The sequence below is a fragment of the Elephantulus edwardii genome, unplaced genomic scaffold, assembly GCF_000299155.1.
Source record: "Elephantulus edwardii isolate Elephantulus edwardi_28Jun2011 unplaced genomic scaffold, EleEdw1.0 scaffold00063, whole genome shotgun sequence".
NCBI lineage: Eukaryota > Metazoa > Chordata > Mammalia > Macroscelidea > Macroscelididae > Elephantulus > Elephantulus edwardii.
The window spans coordinates 7,253,761-7,271,507 of NW_006399813.1; the positions used below are offsets into that span (position 1 = coordinate 7,253,761).

The following is a 17,747-nucleotide window of genomic DNA, read 5'->3' on the forward strand; positions in this document are numbered from 1 at the left end:
TAATAAGCAATCCAAGTTCTGTTGAAGATGACCCAAAACTGACTAGAATAGTGCATTGAAAGAGAACTGCTAGTTGAGGAGGCCATAGCCCCAGGGATATCATTGCTGTTGTCAGATGGATCTTGGCTGAAAGCAGAGAATACCAGAAGAATGTCTATTTGTGCTCTGTTGACTATGGAAAAGCATTTGTGTGTATCACAATCTATGACTAACTTTGAGAAGAATACAAATCCCAGAACACTTAGTTGTACTCATTAAAAACTTGTATTTAGATCAAGAAACTGTAGTCTGAAAAGGGATAAGGAAAGACTGCATGATATAACATCCAGAAAGGTCTGTGTCAGAGCTATGTTGTTTCTCCATATCTATCAAATTTGTATACTGAGCAAGTCATTAGAAAAGCTATATTTTATTAAAAAGAATGTGGTATCACAGTTGGAGGAAAACTCATCAAGAACCTGGGTTATGCAGATGACACAATCTTGCTTGCTGAAAAGCAAGCATTGTAGAATATCAAGGACTACTGTCTTCAACATAGATTATATCTCAACATCAAGAATGCAAAAATTTTCACCACTGGATCAATTGAATTTGTCAGTGATTTTATCTTACCTGGACTGCAATCAGCACCCTTGATACCAGCAGTCAGGAGATTAGGAGACATATTGCACTGGGTAAGTCCTCTGTCAGGGATCTCTTTAAAGCCCCGAAGAACAGTGATGTCAGTTTAATGACTAAGTTTCACCTGATTCAAGCTCTTCGGAAAGCTGGACAATGACTAGGGATGATAGGAGAATTGATGCCTTTGAGTTGTAGTGCTGGAGAGGAGTTTTGAGTATACCAAAGACTGCTAGGAGAACAAACAGGTTTGTCCTGGAGAAGGTGAAACCAGGCTGCTCCTTGGAGGCAAGGATTCTGAAGCTCTGTCTGACCTAATTTGGGCATGTTGCAAGGAGGGATCAGTCCTTGGAGAGGGACATCATCGTTTGGAGTGTGGAGGGACAATGTAAGAGAGAAAGAAGACCTTGGATGAGATGGACTGATTTCAGTGACTGAGGTAATGGGGGTAGGTGTGTTGGACATAATGAGGTTGGCACAGGATAGAGCAGGGTTCATAGCTGTTGTACATAGGGCCATTATGAGTACCAAGTGACTCAAAGAAACTTAACAAGAGCAAGCTCTAGACAGTGAATAATGATGACGAGAAAAAATGCTGCCTTTGGGTTGTGGTGCTAGAGAAGAGTATTGAATATCCCATGAACAGCCAAAAGAACAAACAAATACATCCTAGAGAAAAGCAGCCAGAGTATTCCTTAGAGGCAAGGATGGTTTGATCAGATTGCTAGGAGAGGCTATTCCTTGGAAAGGGACAGCATGCTTGGAAAGGCAAAAAATGGACAACCATCTGGCAAAAGATAGGATAACCTTCTCTGTAGATGTTCACTGAAATAAAAAAAAAGTAAGTTTAAAAGAATATAAAAAAAGAAAGAAAGAAATTTGCTGGAGGGTGAACTATGAGTCAGAACCAACACAAAGGCAATGGAATAGTTGTTATTCACTTGATGATACTACTTTTTTAAAAAGGTTTTCTTTTATATTGCTCTGCATACAGAATTTGTCTACATTGTTTCATACATTGTTTCTTTTACATTGTGTTTCATAAAATCATTCCCATAAAAAATTACTCTTGCATATCTCCATTACTTAAAGATACACTCTTATATATCTCCATTATTTAAAGAAAAATCCACAGCATACTTTTTCTTCAACAAATAAAATACTGCTATTAAAAGGGGGGGGGGAAGGTAGGACAACCTTCAATGAGATACATTGACACAGTTGACTGTGGCAATGGTCTCAACTGTTAGTGATGATGAAGATGACAAGTTTAGGACAGGGTTCAGATCTGTTATTCCTATGATGGCTTTCAACACTACTCAACTCAATAGCACCTAGCAGCAACAACAATATGCGTCATGGAAGATGAATAGTGTAGAACTATATGGAACTAACAAAGGTATCAGGATTAAATATGGCATTTAATATTTCATTGTGCGTTAACATCATATATTTCCTTGAGCAATATTTGAACTTTAGGTTTAGGATATAGTACTTTCACCAGTGAGGATCGGGAGTAGTAGTAATAAAGAGTGAAATTTAGTGATTTTTGTTTTAAAATAGTCTGATTTTAAAATGTACATGCAGTGTATATGTTTGCAAAGTATTATTTTCAAAATAGCATATTGCTTTATTTCTTTACAGTTTATTTTTTGGCAGCTACCATGGGGAACTTCCCATCTCATCCATAGCAATCAAGCTGCTTGCCTCTATCTCATCATTTTCTTGCCTCTCATACTCCCATATACGTTCTGTTTTCTCTAACTTCTTACCATTCTCTTGTTCAGGTAATCTTTGCGGCTCACCAGTAAGATGACCAGCTGAAATCATCTTAGTTAACCTCCTTGACTCTTCTTTCTGTTCCTTTCAATCTATTTTGAACATATCTGCCATAGGACTCTTCCTAAACTTGGCCCTTACATCCTACTAGAACATAGCTATAATCTGGCCCCTCTTTAACTCATTCCACAGACACTTTTTTTCCTCCTGCCCTAACTTTTAAAGCAATACCTTGGATGCTGCTTCATGGGCAAAGCAACCTCCCACTTCCCTATTAGGAGTTGACCTCTGTGAGGGCTTCATCCAAAACTCACTGCCTGGTGTGTTGGATCATTGGTACACATGGCTTTTCTTCCACTCTAGGCTATTACCTCCACACCATCTATCCTAGTACTCTCTGAAAAATAGAAATCCAATCAACTGTTTACTAAATTGAGTTATCTCTGCAGAAGAAACCATCAGAGATGCATCAGGTTAACAAGCTCCTCTCAAAATCTCCAAGTTGGACCTTTCATAGAAAAGAGAAAATGGGAGTTTGGTCTTTTTCTGAGCTCAGCAAAGTTGGTAACCCAACGCTGTTCCAGATGATCCTACTTGCAGCTCTCTTGGTTACTGCACTCGGTGAGTAACAAGGAACAAAGTGAGGTTGGCAGCAAATCAGTTGAAACTATCCACACATTCATCTTTAAGATACTTAAACTTCCAGCAGAAATTCAGCTTTAGCAATGAAAGATTACTTGACAAACTGAAATTTAGGGGAATTTGTTTTCATATAAAAGAAGTCATTTTCAAAACATTTCCTCCTACCATTTCCTCTCTAGGAATTTCCAATAAAGTTTCCCAACTATGACTGGAAACAAATCTGTATTATTTACTATCCTGACAGCAAACAACATTCACTGTTAAGTGTTTATCCAGATGAGAGGAAATATTTATTTCTATTGGGTTCCTGAAAAAGAAATTTGATTTTTTGCAAGGGAAGCAGAAGTAAAGTTTTCATGTTCCAAGTGCCAGATGCTTCCTTCTCCATATCATTAAAAATCTAGAAGGTACCAAAGAATACATTTAAAATATCATTCTTATCTGTCTCTCAGATACCCAGATTTCCTTCTCTGAGGCAATCAGTGATATATTATTGTTATTATTAATAACACATTATCTTCTTGTTGAGACAGAATTGTAGAGTCATCTGGTGTGAATGCTGTCTGGGTCAGCAGGTGTAGAGAATCTGATTTTTGTTGTGTGCTCACACAATGGAATCTACTCGTGGCTGACCCTCCAGTGAGTTTTCAGAGGCAGTAAATCAAGAGATCACCCTTCACTCTCAGAGCAGCTGGAGCAGCTGGTGCATTCAAACTGCATGCCTTTGGGATTGTCATGCTGCTTCTTACCAGTCTACCACCAAAGCTCCCCAGAAAATCTGATAGGCTGAGGCAGTGCATGTCTCTCCCATTGATCTTAAGTCAATTGTTCCATGTATCTAATAACATGATTATATAACAAGAGATATGAAAAATTTTAACCTCTTGTCATTATAATTTATACCATTATTGCCATTATCATTTAGACACAATCTGGTACTACTGATGACCTACTGGGGTCATATAAGGGTTATGGCAGAGGAGGAAAGCATGGTTCTTGTAAAAATCCTGCACTAATGAGATATTGTATTTGAAGCGGAACCTTTTGGTGCTTCTTGTCATTTTGGCATCCAGGTGATTGTGATCCTCCACCTGATTTATTGTTCGCTACTCCAGTAAGCATAGTGAATGAGACAAAATACAGTGTTGGAACTATTCTGAAGTACAACTGTCGCCCTGGCTACAGTAGATCCAGCTCAAGTACGACTCTTATATGTAAACGTGGGAATCATTGGAGCTATGATACCTTCTGCACCAGTAAGTAATGGTATCTATTTTTCTCATTTTTCCTTTTTTTTTTTTTTGTTTTTAATCTTGTCCCAGGAGCTCAATGGCTTCCTCAAGGCAAATGAGAATCGTTGGTCACCAAGAAACCAGTTTGTTGAGTCCTGTTTTCAGTGTGTGTACAAACACACACACCCCATTTTTAAAAAGAAAAGAGAAAAAATTAGGAGTTAATGACTTTGAAACATCAATCTGTTGTTGACAAAATTATTCTCCAAACCATCCTTTTAAGAATTAAGTCAACAACGTGATTTTAAGATCCTGAAAGCCTTTTGTAAAGATTCAATTTTACAAAAATTTTAAAGCCTGTTGACCTCACCCCAAATGTTGGCTGTGCTTGGCAGAGTCTGCTATGGTCCTTCCTCAATTGAGGATGTATTTTGAGATGGTTTTCCAGTAATAAGGGTATGGAATTGATACCTTCTCATTTTTATTTCATTCGACAATGGAATTGCATTTTCAGTGGCCTGAGTTGGAAGTACAGACAGTCAGTCAACTTGGAGATCAGTGAATAGCTGAAAGAATAGTTGAGGAGTGAAAAGCTTCCAGGACAACATGTTAGATCTTGGAACACGGCTCCAGGATTCGCTGTCCTTATTAGTTTCTGTCAAGTCAATTCCGATGCATGTCAACCTCCTACGTGCAGCGCAGAACTGCTCCAAGGCTGTGAACTTTTGGAAGCTTTTTGTCAGGCCTGCCTTCCAAGGTGTCTCTAGATGGCTTACAACCACCAACCTTTTGGTCTGACCATTTGTATTGCCCACAGTCTTAATCCAATGGAGCAGTTGGGTTGGGGTTGCAACATCTTTTTTTCTCTATTGGTAAAATGTATCTGAAAAAAAAGAGATTAAATTTTGCATTCATTTTTCCCTCAAGGACAAATTTCTAGAAATCAGTTTGATTAAGAACCCCTGGGTCTTTCTGGAAGCAAAAGTCGAAGCTAATCAGTCCATATTTTATTTTTTTCCTATCTGTGAGTGTTTAGAATCACTAATCATAATTTTAATTCTTTTCTCCAGAAAAACGTTGCAGAAACCCAGGAGATATATCTAATGGACAAGTGCATGTTAAAACAGATTTCTTTTTTGGGTCACAAATAGAATTCAGCTGTTTAGAAGGGTGAGTATGAGATAGTCCAGCAATAATATATTTGTTTTAAATTAATTTTAATAATACCTAGTATAGTCAGATATCTCAGGATTTGAACAGGTACACATAAAGAATTTTCACTTCCATCACAATGTCCCTACTCTTTCTTGACCACATACTGGGATCTACTTCTTTTGTTTGCTTGCTTCTAAAGCATATTTTTATTGTTGTTGTTGTTATGTGCTGTCGAGTCGTTTGCGACTCATAGTGACCCTATGTACAACAGCCCTAAACCCTGCTCTATCCTATGACAATCGCACTGCCTCTGACACACCCATCCCGATTACCCCAGTCACTGAATCAGTCCACCTCATAGAGGGTCTTCCCCTCCTGCGCTGTCCCTCCACCCTCCCAAGCATAATGTCCCTCTCCAAGGACCTGTCCCTCCTCACAACATGTCCAAAGTATGTCAGACAAAGCCCCAGAATCCTTGCCTCCAAGGAGTAGCCTGGTTTAACCCTCTCCAGGATGAATCTGTTTGTTTTCTTGGCAGTCCATGGTACATTCAGTACTCTTCTCCAACACCACAGCTCAAAGGCATCAATTCTCCTTCTATTTTCCCTTGTCATTGTCCAACTCTATGATGCATAACAAGTGATTGCAAAGACCGTGGCCTGTATCAGGTGCACCTTAGTCTCCAGAGAGACACCGTTGCTCTTGAGTCCTTTAGAGAGGTCCCTAACAGCAGACTTTCCCATCACAATTCATTTTTTGATTTCCTGGCTGCTGGTGCCAAGAGTGTCGACCATGGAGCCGAGCAAACTGAAGTTGTGAACAATCTCATTCTCTTCACCATCCATCCTGATGCTACCAATTGGTCCAGTGGTGAGAATCTTTGTCTTCTTGACATTGAGCCTCAGTCCATACTGAAGGCTGCAGTCCTTGACCCTCTGCAGTAAGTGCATGAGATCCTCCTCAGTTTCAGTAAGCAGGGTTGTGTCATCTGCATAACGCAGATTAATTGATCTTCCACCAATCCTGACACCACACTTCTCCTCATAGAGCCCAGCCTCTCAGATAATCTGCTCCACATACAGGTTGAAAAGGTATGGAGATAGGACACATCCCTGGTGTACACCCTTCCCAATTTTGAACCATGCAGTGTTACCCTGCTCTGTTCTGACGACTGCCTCTTGGTCCAAGTATAGGTTTCGCATTAGCATGATTAAATGTTCTGGGATTCCCATTCTTCTCAGAGTCAGCCACAGTTTGTTATGATCCACACAGTCAAATGCCTTTGCATAATCAATGAAACACAGATAGACATTCTTCTGGTTAGTGCTTCCTTATACAAATGAAACTTACAAAATAACTACGTGTTTTAATTTTTGCCCTTTTTTGGATAACAAATGTAAACCATTTCCTTTTCATTGTGATTTGATTGAAAGTTTGTAAAACAACTTGTTATAACAAATGCGGTTTTGTGTCTTGCCTTTTTCTCCAATTATCATATACTCTGGATATCTTTCCATGCTTGTGCAAAAAGGAATTAATTATTGGTTTATTTTTATACTTCTAAGAATTTTGTTATGTAATGTACTAAGGACCTCTGGTGGTGCATTGATTAAGACCTTGGCTGCTTGCCAAAAGGTCCATGGCTTGAACCTACCAATCTCTTTAGGGGGGAAGGATTTGGCAATCAGTTTTCAAAAAGCCTTGAAAATATGGTGTCATTCTCTGTCCTCTGTCTCTAGGACTGTTTCCAGTCAGAATCAATTCAGGGGCTATTGGTTCTGATATCTCCTGGCTTAGCAATCTTTTTGGTGGATTGTTGTGCATTTTCTATCATATCATTTTGTACATATGCAATTATATTTGTAAACCCCAGAAGAGGAACTCCCAAGTAAAAAAATGCTGATATACGAAATTTTGAAATCTGTTTCATAATTACCCTCTCAAAGTGTTTTACAGTTTCAGAATGTGGAAATATTGGCCTCTGCATAAATTGTCCAACAGAGTATTGTTACCTTTTTTTTTAAAAACCTCCCAAAACCCAACAAACAAAAAACCAAAAACAAACTTCTTAAGGTTTTGCTGATTTAAGATACAAAAAGAAATTCCATGATAGTTGTGTTTTTTTTAAATGTATATTCTTATTATGAGTGAAATGGAACATGGTTTTATATGTTTAAGAAACATTGACATTTATAACGGATTTAGTCATGTATTCTACCTTTTGTTTTCTATTAAGCTTTTACATTTTTTTTCTCCTTTATTCCTAGGGGATACATACATTAGAGTTTAGAAGATTTATACATTAGAATTTAGGCCTTGTTTCTGACATTGTATTTTTTTTCTCCTCCCTAGACCCATATTTTTTTGAGGGGAAGGGAATCAGGCACATATAGTTGTTGTTGTCAATGTTGTGTGTACTGTAGAGTTCAAACTGACCCATAGCTGACCCTCCAATGGGTTTTCAGAGGCTGTTAATTACACCAGAGGAGATTGACCATCCTTCTCCCACAGAGCAGCTGGTGCCCTTGAACGGTGTGCCTTTGGGATTGCAGTGCAGATTCTTGTCACTAGGCCAAAAGAGCTCCCTCGGGCACACATTAGTCTTTATTTTTTTTTTTTAAAGAATTTTATTGGTTTGCACATAATCATTCATATACATCGTGGGTTTTTGTACATGTGCTTTGTGGTTTTTTTATAAACATGTATTTTATATACTTACCATTGCTCTGTCTATTATTACCCCATCTTTTCACACCCCATCAAATCTTTCTGATTACTACACCCTCCCTCCTCCACTAACCTCTGCTTTCCCAGGGATTATTTTATTCCTTTCCATTTTTGCTGCCCACTTTCCTCCTTACCCTTTCAAATATTTAAACATATCTTACTCAGTTATCTTCCTATTTTCACAATAGTGGTTTTATGCAATGTTTGCCCTTACATGACTCAGATATTTCACTTAGCAAAATGCTCTCCAGCCTCTCCACAGTTGTGTAATTTTTGTAAAACTTTCTTCTACATGCTATAGCACTGCTCTGTGCATTGCTATACAGAAGTAACTCGTGGTTGCTGTGATGCCAAACACTGTGACACTGATGTGTCAAATAGGAGAATGGTTACCCTTGGTGGACAGTGTTTGATGGAGCTCCCCAATTAGAACAAGCTTGGAAGAAGGAGTGGCATCTGTTTCCGATATGGCTTGCCTCCAGAAACTCTTTGAACAGTGCTCAGGTCTTTCGTTCATAGGGTCTCTATGAGTCGTCTACAATTCAATGGCACCTAACAACAACAACAACAATAACAACAGTGCTGCATAGTATTCCACTTAGTATACTATGTATTCCACAATTTCTCGGTCCATTTATTTGTTAATGGACATTTGGACTGCTTTTCATTTTCTTGCTATCATGACTAATGCTGCTACAAACATAGGTGCACATATGTAATTTTGTGTCTCAGTTCTTATTTCTTTGGGATATATTCCTAGCAGTAGAATAGCTAGTTCATATGGGATTTCTACATTCAATCTTTTGAGGAAATGCCCAACAGCCTTTGTTTTTTATTTTATAGCCATTAAGAGTTAGAATTTATTTTGAGATATGATTTGTAATTTCTCTTTTTCTATATGGAAAAACTGAAGTCCACTAATTTAAAATAATTTGGAGAAGTCCCTAATTGCAGATTCTCCCAGTATAATGTGTCTCCTTATTTCCTAACTGCTGATACTAAGATTGTTAATAGTGGATCCAAGCAAGATGAAATTGTTGGCAATTTCCATATCTTCATCCATCATGATGCTGTCTATCGGTCCACTTGTAAGAATAAGATTCGTTTTATATATACCAAACAGCCTTTCATAGTGGTTGTACCATTTTACATTTCCATTAGTAGTATATAAGTTCCAATATCTCTACATCTTCTCTAACCTTTATTGTTTGCTGTTTTGTTTTGTTGGAGTGAGATGATATCTCACTGTTTCAATTTTCATCTCTCTGATTGCTAGTGGTTTTGAACTTTTCCTCATGTGCTTTTTGGCCATCTGAATGTCTTCCTTAGTGAAGAGTCTTTCCATATCTTTTGCCTGTTTTGATTGGATTATCAGTCTTTTTCTTGTGGAGGCCCTGTATCATTCTGTAAACTTAGTTACGAGACCCTTATCTGAAATATTGTTCCCAAATGTTTCCCCCCACCCCAGATCTGTGGGCTTTCTTTTTTTCTCTACTGGAGAATGTTCTTGATTTTGAGAAGGTCCTGTTTGACTATCTTATCTTCTTTAGGCTATGCATTTTTGGCTATGTTTGCAAACTTATTTGTTCTGTAGGCCAGACTTTTAATTTTGTCCCTATTTAGTCTCTTATGATCTTTATGGTTTAGGGTTTTACCGCTAGGTCTCTGATGTGCTTTGAGCTGTTTATTATATACGATGTGGATCCTTTTCAGTTTTCTGCAGGCAGATGACTAGTTTTGTTGTACCATTGTTGAAGAGACTGTCATTTCCCAATTTAAAAGGTTTTATTACTTTGTCTAATATGAGTTGACCACAAGTTGATGGGTTGATTTCAGTATTCTCAATTCTATTCCACTGATGTCTGTTGTTATATCAAACCATACTGTTTAGATTACTTCAGCTGTGTAGTAGGTTGGTTTTGAGATCAGGAAGTGATATGCTTCCAATTAGAATTTTGTATTTTAGAAGAGCTTTTCTTATTCTGGGTCTCTTTTCTTTCCAAGTGACGCTGGAAATTGCATTTTCCATCTCTTAGAAAAATGATTTTGGTGTCTGTGTTTGGATTGCATTGAACTTTTATCCTTTTGGTGGAATCGTCATTTTCACTATGCAAGATTACCTACCCATGATCAGGGAATATTTTTCTAGTTAGTTAGATCTTATATTAAATACTATAGTAATGTTCTACAGTTTTCTGTTTTTTTAAATTTTATTTTATTATTTTTCTGTGTGTGTACCGTCAAATTGGATATGACTGATACAGGAGGGGTTTGCCCCTCTTTCTCCAGCAGAGCATCTGGTGGATTTGAACCATGCGCCTCTAGGATTGCAGTGCAGCTTCTTGCCACTAGGCCACCAGAGCTTCCTTATAGTTTTCTTTATAAAAGTCATTTGTGTCTCGAGCTAGCTTATTCCCAATTATTTAATATTGTGGTTGGCTATTGTAAATAGTATTGCTTTATTAATTTTGTTTCCCATGTTTTCTTTGTTGCTGTAGAGAAATCCCACTGCCTTTTGTATATTGATCTTGTATCCTATCACTTGGTCTATAATGTCTAACAGCTTTTGTTGTTGTTGTTGAGTCTTTGGAATGTTCTGTTTACTATCATGTCATCTACATATAGTGATAGTTTTATCACTTCTTTGCCAATTTGGATGCCTCTTATTTCCTTCTCATGCCTTACTTCACTAGCTAGAACTTCCAGTATTGAAAAGGAGTGGTGATAGTGGGAATCCTTCCCTGGTCCCTAATTGTAAGGGAAAAGTTTATAGTCTTTCTCCGATGAGAATGATGTTGCCTCTTATTGATTAGATTGCTCTGTATTCTTACTGTGCTGAACATTTTAGTTAGGATTATTTTCCTTTTGATTTGTCTGTTGTCACAAGGAGTCTTGGTGGCATCGTGTTTAACACGTTGGACTCCTAGGCAAAAAGTTGTGGTTCAATTCCACCAGTTGCTGTGCAGGAGAGAATGGGGTACTATCTTATAAATATTTATAGCTTCTGAAACCCAGCAGTGGGTTTATTCAAAGGCACTGAACTAGTGGATTTATTGCCACATGTTTCTTCACAAGAAAAAATTGTTTTTATGTTGTCAAATACATCCATTTCTATTTCTAAACAACTTGCCTCTAGAAACTCTATGAACTTTGATACTTGGCAAGTTATAGAAAGGCTTCAGGCTTTTTGTTCATAGGGTCACTGTGATTTGTGCTCGACTCTACAGCAATCATCTACAAGAACATTTTTCATATAACATCTGGATTTTAGATAGTGATGAAAAAGGTTGTCACAGTGTAAAAATTTTAAATAATCACCTTTTTTTGGTATTACTTTATGGTATATAGAGAGCTACGTGTTTTGTTTTTGTAATGTCTTAAGTGTTGATTTTTTTTCTTTCAAAGTTGTCAATTTATAGACTTCAAAGCTTCTTTAGATAGTATTATTTTTTTCTCTCTCCCCCTCCGCAGTCCACTTTATTATGCAGCTCTTATTCAGGACTCTTGTAATGCAAATAATACCTAATCATATATTCCATTTAAACAGTTCTCTCCCTCTTCTGTTTCAAAGCAGTATACATTATTTATCCCCTCTTTTCTGACTTTCTCCCCAACCCCTATGTCAGTCCTGTTTTATAACAGTAACATTATGCAGTATTTGTCCTTTTGTGACAGAGATATTTCACCCAGCACAATGTCCTCCAAGGTCAGCCATTTTGTATAATAATTAATGAGTTTCTTGTTTTTCAATGCAGCATAGTATTCCATTGTGTGACTATACCACAGCTTCTCTATCCATTAATTTTTTGATGGGCACTTGGGTTGTTTCCAACTCTTTGCTATTGTGAACAAAGCAGCAATAAACATGGGTGTGCATATATCTGCTTGGGTGGCGATTATGGTTTCTTTGGGGTATATTCCCAGTAGTGGAATTGCCGGGTCAAACTGTACTTGTATTTGTAATTTTTTGAAAAAGTGCCATACTGCCTTCCACAGTGGTTGCACCATTTTACACTAACAGTGAATAAGGGTTCCTGTTTCTCCACAACCTTGCCAGCATTTGTTATTTGCTGCTCTGTTAAATTTTGCTATTCTTGCTAAGGTGAAATGATATCTCATAGCTGTTCTAATTTGCATCTCTCTTAGAGCTAGGGATTTTGAACATTTCTTCATGTGTTTGTTTGTCTCTTTGGTGGTTTGTTCATATCCTGTGCCCATTTTGCAATTGTGTTGTTTACCTTTATCTTGTTGCGGTGCTCAAGTCTTCTTTAAATTCTAGCTAAGTCCCTTTTCAGACATGTCATTACCAAATATTTTTTCCCAGGCTGTGGCTTACCTTTTTACTGTGTTAGAGAAGGCTTTGGATGTACATAGGGATTTTATTCTTAGAAGGTGTCCCATTCATCTATTTTATTCTTTCCTCTTTGTAGGAATTCTTAACGTAAGGTGTAGATGTTAGCTGAAAATTTCCATATGGTTTTCTTGTGATTCCTTTGGAGACAATAATATATAGTTTCTAGCTTAAATTTTTCCATATGATCTTCTTACTGTCCCAACATCATATTAAGAAATCCATCTTCAAACTATTGGTCAGAGAGACCTCTTTAATATGATATATATTTCCATTCTGAGCCCATTTCTAGATATTTTATTCAATGCCATTGTTCTGTCTATATATTCTTCAATAAATTTAATAGCCATTTAGTTATTGAAGCTTTAAAATAAGTTTAATAGACAATGACAATATAAGTAATCTTACTTAAGTATACTGAGTGGGGTTTTGGTATTTTTTATTGCTTTTTTATATGATTATATTCAGCAGACATCATAGAATAAAGACTATTATTAACATAAAATGGATCTTGACTTAAAGCAGAGACTATCAGCAAGATATTTACTTGTGTTTTACTGATTACATAAAGACGTTTAACTGTATATGTACAGTTCTCTTACTGCTTCACAAACTTTTATTTAAAGCTGTGAAAGTGTATATTTAATTTTCTCTTTTTTACTAATACTTTTATCAGTTATATAAATTATGTTTCATGAATATACATTGCATTTTATACAGTCTTTCATTTACATTTCGTACATTCACACCACCCCTTATAATCATCTTAATGAGTACTTTCATGAAAGTATGAGCTACTTCATGCCCCAGGCCCTAAAATCCTTCTTTTAGATAGTTAATTCCTCTCAAACCAGTATTCTGAGAGAACAAACATGTCTCTTTTCCTTAAGGATCCTCTGTACAACTTTGAAATTGAGCATCTGTATCGACAAGCAATGACCAATCTAGAGCAAGCCATCAGGTTGTAACAATAGACCCTAGCTCACAGCATGAATCATGTTTTCTTCATCTGAATTCTGGTCAACTCATCCCCAGCCATCTTTGGCTAGGTTCAAATGGGCATGAGATGCTAGCTCAGGAGCCTAAATTTCTCCCTGCATTCCAGACCAGTTGGTCTTCTCACTCAAACCTAGACCCAATGTGGTATCAGTAAATTACTTTCAGAGTGGCTTTCCTATGCACTATGTTAGCCTCCACTGGAGACACTGCCTCCAGCTACCTCAACTGCAGATATGGTCTTGTAAATCATTAATAGCTATGGGACCAATATAAGAGGGAATGCTTTCCAGACTGTGGCAAGACTGGTGAGACTGTGAAGAGACTGTGTATACACAGTATAGTGTGACAGAATGCTAGAAATGGAGATGTGAAACGTTTTGCTTCCAGACAATGGAAAGAAGGGCTGACTTGTGACTTTTATGAGACAAAGCTTGCTGGATTATTGAGGAAACCATAGGTTTATTTGTGTTGCTGAACTGAATCTAGATTTTCCACTTGCTGACTGAGAAGTTGTCTGAAGTAATTGAGGAATTGTGTCTTGATGTTAGTCTGTCTTGGCGCTGCTGTTCATTAAACCTGGACTTTCACTATACCCTTTGTCTCCTTCACTCCCCCAACTTATTTCCCTAATCAACTCTGCAACTCTAAATAAAGTCTGTGAGTCAATTGGCGACAAACACTGTATCTAATAATTCACAGAAACAGGTTCAGAAGCATGGGGGTGGGGTGTGGCATGCCTGACTAGGTAGCTATTTGTTTGGTACAATGGACATTATTGATGGGGACAGTTCCCCTATATGAAGCAGGTAGATATCAGACTCAGTCTTCCCCATGTTACCAGTGCTCCTTTTACACCACATGGGATTAAGTCAAATCAACCAGCCAGGGACACTCACAACTCCTTGCTTCTTAAGCCGATAACCCCTCCCTCCTTAGCCACACAACTGTGCATGCTTGACGGGCAGTACTGAAAGAGCATGTTCAAGCTCAGCCGATTTTTCTATTGTGTTCCTCACACGTCCACTGATTGCTATGCGTGAGCATACTTCAACCTCATGTCTTGGAATTGGGCTCTCATGAACACCAGCTGCAGAATCTCAGAAGCCAAACAGCTTGTTCCAGTTCAAAAACATTTAAAAATGTTATGTTGAGCCTCTCCTCCATATTGCTTTTCAAGAAGAGGGGTCCATCCCTTTCTTTCTAATGTGTCTATCTTTACTTTTTACCTTAAAAAAATATTATGTTGGCATATACATTACAGTTTTTATGTATGAAATTATTGAATGAAAGAATTAAGGAGTTGAAGACCAAATGAGCAAATATTTAATTTGCTTGTTGGAAAGTTTTGCTGCTCTTTTGATTCTTTTTAATTACTGCTGTGCTAATACTTTTCTATTTCTTATATCTGAGTGCGTTATACTATCCTATATCAATCATTACAATTATTTTTGTGGTGTAGAACAGTGAAGAGCTGGTAGTCAGATTAGAAACTCAATGACTTCCTTCTGTTAATGTTTAGAAAATATATTGGTTTTTTGTGGAATTTTCCGAGTTTTACCAGTATATTTCTGAGTATTTTGCAAGCCAGCTATATTCACTTACTTGCTCTTACTTAGTACTAAGCTTTCCACTTAAGGTAGGTGCCCTGTTCAGACAGTGTTTCCTGAGATCTGCAACTGGTAGACTCTTACTCCTTCTTACAGCATTTTATTTCACATGTGGAGTTTGTTGTTCAATTATGCATGTCTTTTCTTCGTGTTTTTACAGACTTGTACAATTTTAAATGAGTTTTGATTATTTCATTTTCTTCCCCCCATTTATATGAAAAAATGTAGGTTTGGGTCAATAACATTGTTGTTCTTATTCCTTTCCTCCTTGTATTTTATGACTTCCCAAGAGGGAAAGTGAGAAGGATCAGAACAAAGGTGCCACCACATTTTTATTGGAATAATCAGAGGCAATGAATGCTCTTAAACTGATCTCTTGAATAAATTAGAAAAATAACTTTGTTAAGAAACTTTACAAATGAAGAAGTTATTTTTCCCCCTAGCTATAATATTTAAAACTCTATTTTCTTTAAGTTTCTGGTGTGCAATAAATTGCCTAAAGACTCTTGGATTATGGGAAACAACAATTGGTTCAGTGTTCCAATTACATTGTAGGTTGATTTTCTGATAATGGCACAATTTGAAACAAAATTAGCAATGTTTTTTTTCTGTTTGTTATCATAAAACATTGGAGAAAGTTTGTTTTTGTTGTTTTTGTTGTGTACCATCAAGTCGCCTGTGACTCATAGTGATCCTATGTATAACTCTGAATCCTGCCCCATCCAGAGCCAATCACATCATCTCTGACAGACCTAATCCTATTTCTCCAGTTACTGTATCAATCTATCTCATCCCAGGTCTTTCTCTCCTGTCTGTCCACCCTTCCAAGCATGATGTCCTTCTTCTGTCCACGTGCCCACAGTATGAGAGCTTCAAAATCCTTGCCTTCAGGGAGAAGTTTGGTTTCACCTTCTCCACAACTGACTTGTTTATTCTCCTGGCAGTCCATGATATGTTCAACACTCTTGTCCAGCACCACAACTCAAAAGCATCATTTCTTCTACTTTCATCTTTAGTCATTGTCCAGCTCTCTGATGCAAAACAACTAATTGTGAAGACCATGGCCTGTATCAGGTGCACTTTAGTATCCAGACTGGTATTTTTCCTCTTCCGTACTCTAGAGAGGTCTCTGACAGCAGATTTCCTAATACAATTCACTTTTTTATTTCCTGACTGCTAGTACCATGAGCACTTACTGCAGAAGGTCAAGGACTGCAGCCTTCAGTATGGACTGAGGCTCAATGTCAAGAAGACAAATATTCTCGCCACTGGACCAATTGGTAGCATCAGGATGGATGGCGAAGAGATTGAGATTGTTCACAGCTTCAGTTTGCTCGGCTCCACGGTCAGCACTCCTGGCACCAGCATCCAGGAAATCAAAAAACGTATTGCGATGGGAAAGTCTACTGTTAGGGACCTCTCTAAAGTACTCAAGAGAAACGGTGTCTCTCTGGAGACTAAGTTGCACCTGATACAGGCCATGGTTTTTGCAATCACTTGTTATGCATCAGAGAGTTGGACAATGACTAGGGAGGACAGAAGGAGAATTGACATCTTTGAGCTGTGGTGCTGGAGAAGAGTATTGAATGTACCATGGACTGCCAGGAAAACAAACAGATTCACCCTGGAGAGGGTTAAACCAAGCTACTCCTTGGAAGCAAGGATTCTGTGGCTTCATCTGACATACTTTGGACATGTTGCGAGGAGAGACAGGTCCTTGGAGAGGGACATCATGCTTGGTAGGTTAGAGGGACAGCACAGGAGGGGAAGACCCTCTATGAGGTGGATTGATTCAGTGACTGGGGTAATTGGGATGGGTGTGTCAGAGGAAGTGCGATTGGCACAGGATAGAGCAGGGTTTAGGGCTGTTGTGCATAGGGTCGCTATGAGTTGCAAACGACTCCATGGCACATAACAACAACAACAACAGTACCATGAGTGTTAATTGTGGAACGAAGCAAACTGAAGTTGTTAAAAACTCCTCTTCTCCTCTACTTTCTCTAGAGACAGTAAGATCAGAAAAAAAAATTCGGGACCTGTTAAGATTTAGAAAAAGTGTTTTGATGAACAGGGATTTAATGGATAATAAGCATAAACCAAGATCTAGAAGTGAGATCAGCATTTCAATAGAGAATATAATACTTTAGGTTAAGTATTGTAGCTGGTCCTCTTATCCAAAGAAAACCACAATTAAAACTCAAGTGAGTCTTTTACTCAACATTGCACAAATCAAGTCTAGATGAATTAAAAACTCAACACCCAGTTGAGGCTCAATAATGTATTAAAAATAAATGAATGAATGTGTTCATTTGATGGTCATGATGAGACAAATAGGAAGCTAAAAAAATCACCTAAGAAACATTGCTTTTTAAATTTTAATGCTGAGTAACAATTCTATTTGTAAAGACCCCTTTATCCAATTTAATTTGGGAGATAAAGAACTCTGTTAAAATATTTGATCTTTTTTTTTTTATTCAGGTATATCTTAATTGGTCCTACTACTAGTTACTGTGACATCCAAGACAAAGGAGTTGACTGGAGCAATCCTCTCCCAATATGTGTAAGTAAGTAAAGATTTTTGTTTTCTGACTTGAATCTAACTTATATTATAGAAGAAAATGTCCATGTGTCTCTGCT

At 37.6% G+C, this 17,747-nt stretch overlaps 1 protein-coding gene across 1 annotated transcript in view; it reads left to right on the forward strand.

The window, feature by feature from the left end:
- Window positions 1-2,861: 2,861 nt before the first annotated feature.
- C4BPA (complement component 4 binding protein, alpha) overlaps window positions 2,862-17,747 on the forward strand; it is an 81,434-nt gene continuing 66,548 nt past the window's right edge. The window contains exons 1-4 of the mRNA XM_006888001.1: window positions 2,862-3,018; window positions 4,113-4,295; window positions 5,342-5,441; window positions 17,589-17,674. Of these exons, the coding sequence (XP_006888063.1) occupies window positions 2,862-3,018; window positions 4,113-4,295; window positions 5,342-5,441; window positions 17,589-17,674 (526 nt within the window). The remainder of the gene's footprint in view (window positions 3,019-4,112; window positions 4,296-5,341; window positions 5,442-17,588; window positions 17,675-17,747) is intronic.